Below are 13,250 nucleotides of genomic sequence, written 5' to 3'. Positions count from 1 at the left end.
GGAATCTGTCTTTTAGGATACTTTTTGTCTACAATCCTGAATTATTTTTTTTTTAAGGAACTCGACTGCAATACATACTTTGCATATGAGAAAAATTATTTGTAGTATAATTGCCAGATATTTTAGGTTGGTGGTTGTAAAATGAACAGGAGATTCTTCATCCAGTTCTGTGGTAGGACTTAAATTGAATTGCCAAGAACTGAGAGAAATTTATTAATTATACCAAGATTTTTACTAAGCCTATTTATAGCTCTGTAGTATATTAGTTTTTCATACCAAATTGGCTGACATTTGTATGATGCTTAGCATCTTACTTTATCACTTATCTTAGGCTCTCTTTTAAGGTAGAGAGTATGGAAAGCAGGAAAACTATCATGTGCAGAAGGAAGTACATATGACAAACCCAAAGTATAGCACTAGTTTAAGATATCTAATTTTTGTACTCAATACATTTGTTGCAACTTAGATTTTGAAGGGAGACATTTCTGTATGTGATTGTAATACATACAATTCACCTGCTAAATAATATGCAAATATTCTTGCTAAGTTTTTTTTGAAAGGTTACTTTTCTAAGGAGCCAAGTACAACATAAAGTAAAGAGTTTCTAAAATAGTAAAAAGATTAAATTTAATTTAAAATCAGAACTGCAATATATTCTGTATGTTGTGGCACTTCTTTAAAATATTTTATATAATACATTCTATTCTTACTCACTATCTGAATGTAACACTGGGTATCACAGTTACTATGTGAAATTGTGACTCAGTATTTGAGAATACCTGGAGTCAGGCTTTTCAGAGACAAGGCTTCTGCTTTACATGGAGCCAAAGTGTAGCAGAAATTCCATCAAGCAGATGAGAATGACTAAATGGTGATGATGTATTTTTATTATGATGATGCTCTTGCTTGTGCTACATTTAACCATATGTGGCCAGGCAACTCACTGGAGGTTTATCCAGCTTTGATACCAAGTGAAGTATCTGGGATAGATTCAGGCATGATATAGTGTAAAAAAGCTTTGTTCTCTTGCAAAAATAGGTGTATAAAGCTTTGGATACTGTAGTTTAACAGAAGTACTGAGAGGGTGGTAGAAATAAGCCTTCAGTTCTGAACACAGTCAAATGTGTGTTGCCATGATCTCAGTTGCTGGTAAGTTGCCTTATTCTCCTTTCTTGCATTTTTCAGTGTGCCTGAGCTGGGGGCCAGAAAGTGCTGATCTGACCTCAGTGAAAGTGTTTTAAAGGCACTACTGCCAGTGGGTGTGAGTTGAGAGCCAGGGCAGGAGTAGCTCAGGCAGTTCAGTGGATGGTGTCCTACCAGTTACCTCCCACACCTGATGGTGTTCACTTGCTTGTCTGTCCCCGTAGGGAAGGGACCTGCTGCCTTTACAAAGTGAGAGTGCACCATTTTTCATGTGGATAATGGTTCTGGCAATTAACAGTGAGGGCTAATAATTTCCTACCCCTACTGGGGGCATAAAAGTGCATTCTAAGTAGATATGGATTTTTTTTTTTTTGATAGGGAATAGTAATCTGGAGAAGCAGCAAGAAACTGTAAGCTCCTGCACACTCAGGTTTCAGAACCTATTTCTGATGTTTAAAAAGCTGTCAAGTACAAATGTGTTGTTAAGCCACTGGCTATAGCAGTATGTAGTAATATTATAAATAATCTCCAAGAGAAGATGGGATTTTTGGTGTTTAATAGTCAGTTTTCTTATGCTTATGGGTAGTGATGACCTAGGCCATAAATATCTTTATAATCATCCAGTAATTTCTATTGATTCTCAGTTCTTGAGCACATGACTTTTGCTGTGCTTACTGAGTCGATGATTCCCGGAAATGCAGGCACAGATTCCATAAACTTTCTGTAAGCTGCCCTTTATTCCTGTACTCTTTGTTTATCTGGATGTAAGTGCTTGTTTCAATGCTTGCTTTGTGGCACTTGTCTTCTCTGCTGTGCCATTTGAATCTGCTCATTGATAGTTGGTCCTTAACAAGATATCTTTGTGTTGTGGCCTAGAGAATTGCACTCAAAAATTCAGATTTTTTTCCCAGGAAATAAAACTGGAGCCATTGTCTAGAAGAGACATAACTGAGGCACAAGTGAATGGTGCCTCAATGGCTGTAACACAGTTCTAGCTGAAATGGGCAAAAACTGCCAAAAAACTGGTGTTAAAATGAATTCTTAAACAGGGAAACATTTGAAGCAGTGAATGTGAGAAGACTCAAGAGTGGTGAAGTTGTTACTCTGTGGCACAGCAATATTGCCTCTACTCTCATGTGGCCAGGCTGCTTTGCTTTCCTGTTTCCATTTAAAATGTGTTTGCTTCTTCACATTTTCAAATTAAATTTAAAATGTGACCTTTTAGATCCCTGTTCAGATGAATGCTTGATTATCACTGTAATGTGTGTAGGGCTGTTTGGTTTTTATTTACATATTCTCTAAGAGTTTCTTCTTGTTCAATGTAGGGGATGGCGAATAACAAAATTCTTCTCAAACTGCCCAGCATTTGGGGTGACCCTGGCTTTTCCTATAAACACTACCAGTTGGATAAAAGGTGTTTGAGGACTTGTTTCTCTAATTTTTTTTTTTAATTTATCTTCATTTTTTTCAGCCCAGATTCCTTTAGTTCTAATGGGTGATGAGAAGAAAAAACTCATTAGTAGTTTTCTACTAACAAAACTCATTAGTAGTTTTTTTAAAAGCTGAAGGACCACAAAGTAAATCCTCATTTTAGGTTACAGAGTTTCCTATCAGTTATTGCTGGTAAAGCAAAGCCTGTGACACCCTGGCAGGACAGGCCATTAGGAGTGCAAATGATGAGGGTGCACCTCACTTTGGAGTTTTTAAATTAGAAAATTGATGAGAAATACTTAAATTCTGGTGTCACATTGGGTGGCTTTTTCCAGTGCAGAACTCAGCTGAATGCCTCTGTGTAGTGTGCAATTGTATGTGTCAGTCTGTTGTGATGGATAAAAGGTATGTAAATGTTAACTGTTTGCTAATTACTTCAGTTATTAGGGAAATTATTATCTTAACTTCTTAAAAATATATTCTAGGTGGCCAATGTGTACTTTTCTCTCAGTGTTCTGTACAGCTTTTTTGTCTGTATTTCCTTTAGAATGATGGTGTTTCACCTGTACTAGACAGACAAGCATAATTTAATTTATAGCTGCTCATTTAACACCTGTAATGTTTTCTCTGTATTTCCAGTTCTAGTGAGCTTTAATGCACCATTCCTAGTTATTAGCAGGTGTTGGGCTTTTTTTAAATTTCTCAGTGAAGTTTTATGAATTGAATGCATTTGGACACACATTTCAGAAACTGCTTGTGACGTGGTTTCTGAAACGTTGTTAAGGCATGAGGAGTAAGAGAGGATATAATCTGTTAATTTACATTGGGAAAGCAAAATTGTTTTTCTTGGAGGTTTATTGACAGTTTTCACCTGCTGCCTTAAAACATGTTTGCTTGTTTTTTTGATTTCTTTTCCCCCCCCAAAATGCCATTTTCTCTTTGAATATGTAGTGAAAACAAGTGTTTTCAAGTTGACTGAATAATGAACTTTTCTTCATATTTAATCTTGTATTCTTTTTCCTGTTTATTCAACAATGGGAAGTGCAGTGTACCTGTTAAAGCACACATTCAAATTTGGTTTTTAGTATTCAAATAGAAATAAATTGAAGAGAACAAATAGAAATGCTGCAAACAACTTAGCCAAAAAATGTAGTAAACTGCTCAAAATCACCATGTGCACTGTGATGAAGAGAAATGTTACCAGCTATGCACTGTGCTTTTAAAATGTACAACACAAATCCTCCTCCTAACCACTGCAGTTAGGGGAAACAGAGTTTTATTTTAATCAGGAGCTTTGGCAATGAAATGTCAGCAGCAGACAGGGTTGTAGTGCAGCTGGGTGGTTCTGAATAGAATATTGAAGCACAGGCCTGAACACTGTTCTTGTGCTGGCCTGGAAGGTGCTGCTGCTCACATCAGCTTCCCTTGCCATGACACACTTCCAGTTCCCTGAAAGGCAGGACTCTGTTAACTTTCTTTTTTTCTCTATCTCAGAATCCACTGAGGTTTATCAATAAAAAGGCCCACACTGCTCTCACATTTATGATGGCAGTTTTGAGACCTGTTCTGGGTATTTTATTATCACCATAAAATGGAGGGCCTTGAAATGCGATTGCAGTTGTTTTTTAAGGTGAGGGGGCTGAAAGATTAAGGATCTGTAATTAATTGAAGGAAGGAAAGCTGTGTCACATCTTAGCATTTATTTTTGTCATATGGAGGTAATATATGACATGAGGGCCACATTATCTGGATTTTACAAGCACTTATTCTATCACAAAATCTCTTACCAAAAAAAAAAAAAAAACCCAAAAAACTGTAGTGTCATGCATCATAGTAACCAGATAAATAATTGATAATGCAAAATCATCATCCTCCAAAAAAATAAAACCTCACTCAAAACCATTTTTTGATCAAAAAATCCCAGCTTTCTCAAGAAAATTCTAATTGGCAGTAATTCTGATGGCTCCAAGAGCTCTTGAAATTTGCTCCTGGAAGCAGTTGGTTTAATGCCCAGGTTACCCTTGGTCACTAAAAAGAAGAGTTGTGGTCACTTTGCAGGTCGTGGTCTGGCTCCTCATCTGCAAATGTGTTGTGTAAGGCCCCAGATGTCTAAGAATGGGTCAGGCTGTATTTTTGAGGCACAGAGGGCTTTTTAGTGTGACTTTTTTTATCAGGAGGGCTTCTGAAATATTATTCTTACATTTTTTTGATGTTCTGACTGAGTAGTGGTGGAGACTTGGGATCGAGGTGTCTTGAGTGGCTGCTGTCACTAACGCCAAGCTCAGATAAAGCTGTTACTTTTCCTGCTGATTCCATCAAGTAAATTGCCCTTGTCTACTGAGGGGTTTGTTATTCCCTAAGGTTTGTACCATCAGATGAGAAGAAGAAGCAGGGCTGTCAGCGGGAGAATGAGACTCTAATACAGAGGAGGAAGGACCAGATGCAGCCGGGGGGAACCACAGTCAGCGTCACTGTCCCCTACCGGGTCGTAGACCAACCTCTGAAACTCATGCCACAGGACTGGTAAGAACATTTCTCCTTTATTCAGTTTCTTACACTGGACTCTGCAGAATTCGGAGGGGAATAATAAAATGCTCTGAAATGTACTGAAAAGTGAAGGTACAGATACAAGAGTCTTCATTTTATTAACTGTAAAAGTCTTCAGCTGAAAAGAATATGAAACTAAATTGATCTAGAAGATCTTTAAAACTTGCAACACTTCAAATTTTAACAGTGTGAGCAGCACAGTTAATATTATTAGATTTGCCAGAAATGTTCCAGAAATTCCAATAGAAATGTTCATGTTATTGTTCTGGTTTGTGGTGTAACGTGCAAGTCACTGAACCATGATATGCAAGAAACCCCCTCCTCTCCTGTCTGCTTTCTGAGGGAGAGTCTGTTGGGAAGATGCTTTTGCAGGCCATCAGCATCTGATATTCCATCTTTTTGGATAGTTATAGAAAGGAAATACATCAGACAGTAAAGACTGAACTGTGATTCCAGTATTGGAACTATTGGAATTTTACTTTGGAAGGAAGAGCCCTAGTTACAGAAAGGGAATCATAGATAGTTTTTATTTTTATGAAAAAGCTGGAAATGAATTATTTGCTCTGTAGCCCATTTTTCAAGGGTATTAAAAATAGCTCCCTTTGAACAGAACAACTCTGGAGAAGTTTTTATTGTTGTTTGACATCTTTTTGTTATTTGATGACATGCATTATGCAGCATTTTTACTTCTTCCTGACAAGTGAGAAGATCTGAGATGTGGACAATGACATATTTAGTGGTTTTTTTATTTCCAAATTGGATTTTAATGGAGAGGAATACTTTGAAAAGATTCTGTTCCTAAATCAGTTTTTCTCTGTATTTAGAACTTGAATTAATCAGAAATCAGTGGATTTAAAATTCTGAATAATAAATAGCACTTAAAATGTTTAATGATCAAACCTTTAAGGACCATCTAAACTACTTTCTAAAGTACTTCTGACCAAAGACATGGAGTGGTCTATGGTTTTTTATCTTGATTTTACCCAAGGAAGCCACTCTAAAACCTGCAAATAAATAACCCCAGACCACAAAACTTCATCTTGTGATTATTCTTTTTCATTTGGGATTTAGTGGATTTAATGATAGATTAAATTTGGGGATTAGATTAGAGAGATAATTATTTGTTGTGGTAGGTAAGAACCATGGTTGGATCATGTAAATGTTCAAGAGAAAGACCATATGTGACGAGGTAATTTATTCTCTAGGGTGGGGTTTTTAAAATTTTACTAATGCAAAAGCTTAATCTTAATCACAAATTTATTTTCTTAGACCACAGGTGATGGATGTATACTCTTAAAATAGTTGAAATTTCACTTTGCAGAAATTTAGCAGCTGTTGCTTCTCATTAATTTTCAGCCTGGAAGTCAGCAGTGTTGAGAATAAAGGCTTTTAAATCTGCACATCTCAGTTTCAAGTGCCATTTGCAGAAGATTGTCTCTGAAAATGTTGAAGCACTTTTCAAAAGCAAATTAATGATGACCACAAATAAACACTGCCTTCTAAAAATTGTAACCTGAGAAATTGAGCTACCTTCTGCAAAGGGGCAGGGCTGAAAGCCCAGAGGAATCACAGGAATGATTTTTTTTCTTTACAAGAGGAAAAGCAGTTGTGCTGGAGGTGTGGCTGCTAAATGTGCTCTCCTGCTCTATAAAAGGAGCAGCTCTGCTGAGGCTCTCTGCCTGTTCAGGACAGCAGTGAGTGACATTCCCAGGCCATGCCCCTGCCATGTCCATCCCTCTGTGTGTTCCAGGGACCGCGTGGTGGCCGTGTTTGTCCAGGGCCCTGCCTGGCAGTTCAAGGGCTGGCCTTGGCTCCTGCCGGATGGATCTCCTGTTGATATCTTTGCAAAAAGTAAGGGATTTACTTTGTTCCTTGGTTTGGGCTTTGTTGTTGTGTGTGGGGTTTCCTGTAGGTGTTTATGCTCATGACAGAGTGCTGCCAAAGTGCTGTTGGGTGCAGGTGGCTGAGCAGGCTTTGGGCTCCTCACGGTGGCAAATATTCCCATGCCCTTTGTGGTTGTTCTGCTCTGATCTGTGCAAGCTCATGGAAAGAACTGTCAGCTGCAAGAGTCACAACTAGCTGGTACAAATCTGCTTTCCAGTCTCCTAAAAAAGGGTGAACAGACAATGTGTATTCCTGCAATTCATAGCTAACAGGTTTACAGGCTGGCTGCACATTCTAGTGCTATTTTGAAGAGAGGATTAATCACCTAGAGAACCACTAAGTGTTGAAAATATGATCTGGTGTCTGACAAAAACTTCAGAGTTTTAAAAAGTTTAAGTTTCCAGTGAGCTAGATGTTAGCATTGTATAGATCTGAACAGGTTTTTTGGGTCCCCACAACTGTGGTGCTTTGAGGCACTTCTCTGGCACAGTTCACCCATCTGACAGAGAGGTGGGCCATAGTACTTAAGCAATCTGTCATCTTCTCTGTTGCTTCAGTTTGGAGTTGCCCTAGAAAACAGAACTTTAGATGGTCTTCTGTGGTTTCAAATATAGACATAACCAACACATGCACACACACTCACACAAAAAAAACCCCAACCAAACAGGCAACAGACCCAAACCTACCTTAATTCAGTTCTGTCATCTTGCAGTCAGTGTGATGAGGAAACAGGTTTGTTCAGGTTTTGTGTGTACCCCTCTTTGCTGTGTGATGTAGAATCTGGAAAGACAAAGCCACTTTGATGAGCAGCAAGGAAAACGCTCAAGGGTGGGACAGAAAGTTAAGGATGGGTCTGTGAACAAGAGAATAGAATGAGTCAGTTAAAGGGGGATTGAGGAAGAGCAGGGAAAGGGAAAAAGAGACTGAATGTCATTGTGAAAGTAAAACTATGCCACAGGAGAGAGTTTAACAGAAGAGATTAATGAAAGAAGGAAATAGCACTTCAAAATAAAGATACTGAGAAAATGGCAATTGCAAAAAGCAAAGCCAAGAAAAATGCAGTTTAATATTGAAGGTCTAGCTAGCAGTTACATGCTGCTTCCTATTAATTTTATCATTTTAATATATACATGTATGGAGGGCTGTAGGAATTGTTCTGACTTGCTTTGACACTCCTGGTCTCAACATGCCAAAAGATCACAATCACAGCCTGCACAGTTCAGACTGAAGGTGTACAAATTCATACATTTTTCAAGTGAAAGAGGGATATCTGGTCTTAATTCATACATTGAAATGGATCTTCAATTTAGAAATGCATTCCATTCCTTTAAAGCATGGTATTTTTAAAATATTTTTCTGATAAAATCTATTTCTAGAACCTTTTCCCTGATGACTTTACTCATCCTTTAAATGAAAACAGGTGAATGAAGGGAGCACAGACAGCATCAGTCCAGTTTTATGTATCTATTTTTGTCTGAAGCTATTGTTTTGCCATACTTAAAGTGTTCAGTAAGTGAACTGAATGTTCATTTCACAAATGTGGTTTCTGGGATTTGCAGCTGTCCGTTGTTTCATCTGCAGTTTGCATTTCTTCTTCTCTGTCTGGGTCTGTTGTGGTTACCAAGTATTGAAGGCTGTCACTTGGAAAACAAGCAGGTAGCTTGCCAGAAAGAACTCCTCAAAAAAATGAGGAGTACTGGGCCAGAGCCTGCCAAACTGGTTTTATTGGAGCAATTGCTTTGTCCCAGAACATTTCATTAGCTGAGTCTCTAAAACTGTGCTCCTTAGTTTTCCTTGTGCATGGTGTCCTGACATGGTTTCATGTTCAGGTACCAAATCAGCCTAATTTCACATTTACAAGTGAATGTTTGTGATGAAGTTTTGAATGCTGTCAGTTTCATGGACATGAAATATTTCATTTTGACTACCATTTTAAAGGTGTTCCTCCCAGAGCACATCAGGGAGCTTTAATAGTGATTTGTTTCAGCTTCAGAAGTGGATCCTCTTGTGCTTAATAACATTTAACTGGAATGCAGAGACTCTGTCAGGTGTTGATGGAGTTTTTTGTAAAGGCATGGCCCTGGTATATCTTGTTTTTTCTGGAGTTATGTGAGTACATGCAACAATGTATAGTGGAGATAATGTATATGTATTCTTAATCACAAAGTCTGGAAATTTATCTGTCAGAGATAGAAGTCAGATGATCATTGCTTTAGTTTGCCAACAAAAAAAAAAAAAGCTAATTTCACATACCAGCCTTCTAGGGAGTTCCCAAATGGATCTGGAAAAGAGAACTGATGTTGTGGAAGGCAAAATTAAGAGTGTGGTATCTGAAGAAGATACAAGCATGGCATTAAAAAGAACTAGTTTCCACAAGACTGATGGCTTGTTTTACTTTTCCAATGCCACTAAAATCATCAGATTGGGTTACCAGATAGGAATTGTACAAGTCTTAAATACATTGGTTTTAATGCTCACTGTGTAAATGCTGAGGCTTTACCTAATTCACGTGTGACAGTACTTCCCAAGAGAAAAATAACAGTTAATATTTTACCATTTTTAACTGAGTACTAGACCAGGGGAAATTGGCAGTTTCTAAATTTCTCAGAATGCTTTATGCAGCATTTGGGGGTTACACTGACATTCTACTATCAATCTTCTACAGATTCTTTTAGGAGATAGCCAGGCTTCCTACTCATAGGTCTCAGAAATACCTTTTTGATTATTATTTAATTCTTTGACAGCTCAGAGATTTTCAGAAAGAACTTTGTTTCTCAAAGAGAATGTACTGAATGTACTTGAATTGGCAGTGTGTTTCTGCTGTTCCCATGGAATCTGTGCATCTGTAAGTAGGGAGTGCCCTTTCCCTTCACCCTGGAATAGCCTGGGAGCCATTGACCTCTATATTAAACTGTGCCCTTCAGTGAGTTGTTGACTTCTTTGGATTATAGGCTTGTTAATTTTACTCTCAGGCTTCATTCTGAAAAAGGAAGAGTGGGGTGGGAATTTTCTTTGACCAATAAAGAAGCACTAAACTCTTCATGTTTGTACCAAATGCTCTCCTGTTTGCTGTAGTTAAAGCTTTTCATCTCAAGTACGATGAAGTGCGCCTGGATCCCAACGTGCAGAAATGGGATGTAACAGTGTTAGAGCTCAGCTACCACAAAAGACACTTGGACAGGCCAGTGTTCCTACGCTTCTGGGAAACCTTGGACAGGTATGGTTCCTGCTGGAAGTCCTTGATCCTCATGCTTGTATGCTTTTGGTGGGAATTAAAGGTTCTGGCAATCAGGGAATTGTTTACAATTCCCTAATTTGGATATCTGAACAATGGTTTATCTTGGAAATACTGCTTGGTTAGATTTTCTCTGATGATACAGTTAATAAAATGTAGTGGTATATGTTTACAGACTGTAAGTAATAATCTCCAAAGTGTGGATTTAAAGGAAGGGTAGTTACCATTAACCATTGATTAGTCTCATGATTCCCCACCTCCTGACTCTGATTCTCTGGGTCAGAACCCTGCTGAAGGGGAAGTTCACTGCAATACCTTGTTCATGTTGTAGAGAAGAAACTTTATTATCATGAAGCAGTTAAGAAATATTGAGGGAGGGGAGAAGCCTATGCATTTCATAAATGTTTAATTTTTTCATGTTGATTCACAGTGAACTGCTTGAATGATTGAGTGTAAAAGAAAAATCCTGTGGGAATTGTCAAAATAATTCCAATCATCAAACTTTCCATGGCTTTCTATTTAAAAGTCTCAGGTGAACAATATATCTGAACTCCCAGATGAACTAGTAGTCTTTCAATGTTAGAGGTCATGCAATGCCTTGGAAAGCTGAGTTTTCTTTGAGGCAAGACTGTATACAGCTGTTATTTAGTAGGAGAAATCGTGCACACAACACATTGCATCTCTTTGGCAACTTTCTAATTCCCTAAGAATTCTCTTTTAACAATGCCTGCACATTTTATTCCTGCAAGTAAAATTCCTTTAAATGCCATGAGGGTAGTAATGCTGTCTTCTGTTAATTTTTTTTTCAGGTATATGGTAAAGCACAAATCTCACTTGAGATTCTAAATCCTTCAGCTGCCATTTATTTCCTGAAGTGTGGATTGAAAAAAATGGAAGGGGCTCCAGTTTGGAGACCAGAGGTCGCACTATATATGTCAAGAACTTTACAAATGAGGAAGGGTCACAGTTTAAACTTTTTATAAAATCTTATTTGGATGATTCATGCTATGGCAGGTTGATACCTGTTAATCGGAAGCAAAGGGGTTTTGCTTAAAACTATTTTTTTAATGTTGTTAGCCTTCTAGTCTGCAATCCAAATTGTATATTTTGATAGCAGCAGTTTCTTCTCTGTTTTGTTAAATTAGGCACATTTTTAAAGACTGTGTTTTGTTCCCCAGTAGAGGATAGCTGGATGTCCACGGCGGGTTCCCCGTGTGCGTGTGCACGGGCGGGTGTAAATACATGTGTGCCTGTGTCTATAGATATAGTGTACAAAAAAGTTATAGACACAATGACACACACCTAGGTGTTTCCAGGCTTTCTAAACCACTTAGCTTCTGAGCTTAGTTTGGGGTTTCTTTGCTTACTGTTTCACTTACTGAAAATATTTTGTTGTGAATGATATTACATTTTAGTCAATAGGACTTGCGAACTGAGCAAAGTGAAAGTTGTTTTCGATAAATCAAAATGTCAAGCTGTATATGTATATTCTGTCAGTCTTTGTTGAAAAAGGGAAGATCAAAAATCTATTAACTCTTTTTTTGGATTTGTAATGTCCCAGTTTACTAAATCTTGAAAATTTATTATAGGCATACCTTCGAGTCATGGTAACTCTAAATTGCCATTCTCCACACACATCTCTTTCTTTAAACTGAAAGTATGCATGTGAACATTCCCATCTAGCAAATACCTTTGCATATGAATCTAAATGTTACCTAGATTAAATGATGAATAGAGGAGGAGAGAGTTGGATTCTTTTATTTTCCTGGAACAGCCACCACAAGGAATGAATAATTTGAACTTCTTTGCATTTATACCTCTAATATGATTTTCTCGTGACAAAAGTAGCCCAGACTGTCAACAGGAGTTGTAATTTTCTGAGCTGAGTGGCTAATATGGCCTCCCAGGAGTCCTGCATTGGAATGGAAAATCAGCCTTCTCAAATTACCAAAGAACAGATTTGCTTCATCTCCAGTGTGAGGCCAGAGGATCCTGGTATTTGTACCAATTTACAGCATTTCTGTATCTATGGAATAATGTTAAGTTGATGTTGCATACCGGTGAATGTAGAGAATGATCAAATACTGTAACACCTGCATGATTTTTTTTTTCTGGGATAGAAAATACATGTTTATATTCCTGTTCCTGAAATTCCAAACCATGTTTTTTTAATATACTTTACATTTAAGGTTTGACAAAAATAAAATGTTCTACCTATTCTGTTTTGGTTTTTATTTGATGTTAACTTCATTTTTAGTAAAACCCGAAGTCATATATCCATAAGAGGTTTTTAAAACTGTCTTAGGTTTATGAGGACAGTGAGGTCTGACTTTTAATTGTATGTATCCACCTCTGCTGTATTGAGACTGTATTTTCAAATGGTCTAAATGGAACTGTGAAATCTCAAACCACCAGAACAACCCTCCGTGAATCCCAAGAGTAGAAGCAGCTGACCCTGGATTTTGGAATGGATTCAGCATGGTGACTGGGAAGACTGGGCAATACAGAACTACTGGGATGTCTCCTGTTTGTGTGGGCAGTTGGGCAGTACCCTGTTACTGTGTTTTCCCTGTACTTAAGCTTATTAGAAATGTGTCCATGTCATACTAGAGCTGGCTGAAACATTGAGTGCTTGGTTTTAACCTGTACAGTACAGAGCAAAGCTGTAATGGCTTCTTCCAACATAGCAGCTGCTACCACGTGGTAGCAATTTACAGTTAATTTCTGCTTTAAACAGTGAGATATCATGTATGTTTTTTTTAAACTTGAGCATTTCCAATTAGAAATGTCTTTTTATTTCAGACTTAATAAGTTCATCATGGCCTGGGCTGTTTTAAAGAGACTTCTAGGCAGTCAGCTTGAAAAGTAAATTTTGGGCAAGTGTGTGCTTCACATGCAGTGTGATATGCAGACCATAGAGTGGGTTTGCAGTAGGCAAGGGACAGTTATCTTTTCTGTATCCTGTACTTGTGTTTTCAGTACAGTTTGCAGGTGTAATTCCAGATCCAGT

At 37.8% G+C, this 13,250-nt stretch overlaps 1 protein-coding gene across 1 annotated transcript in view; it reads left to right on the top strand.

Moving 5' to 3' along the window:
- CDC73 (cell division cycle 73) overlaps window positions 1-12,458 on the top strand; it is a 101,575-nt gene extending 89,117 nt beyond the window's left edge. The window contains exons 14-17 of the mRNA XM_066555828.1: window positions 4,936-5,097; window positions 6,872-6,972; window positions 10,081-10,222; window positions 11,050-12,458. Of these exons, the coding sequence (XP_066411925.1) occupies window positions 4,936-5,097; window positions 6,872-6,972; window positions 10,081-10,222; window positions 11,050-11,086 (442 nt within the window). The 3' untranslated portion in view covers window positions 11,087-12,458. The remainder of the gene's footprint in view (window positions 1-4,935; window positions 5,098-6,871; window positions 6,973-10,080; window positions 10,223-11,049) is intronic.
- The last annotated feature ends 792 nt before the right edge of the window (window positions 12,459-13,250 follow it).

The sequence above is a fragment of the Molothrus aeneus genome, chromosome 9 (genome assembly GCF_037042795.1).
Source record: "Molothrus aeneus isolate 106 chromosome 9, BPBGC_Maene_1.0, whole genome shotgun sequence".
In the NCBI taxonomy this organism is placed as follows: domain Eukaryota; kingdom Metazoa; phylum Chordata; class Aves; order Passeriformes; family Icteridae; genus Molothrus; species Molothrus aeneus.
Note: the sequence above shows the minus strand (reverse complement) of the source record. Positions and strands in the feature narration are given on the sequence as shown.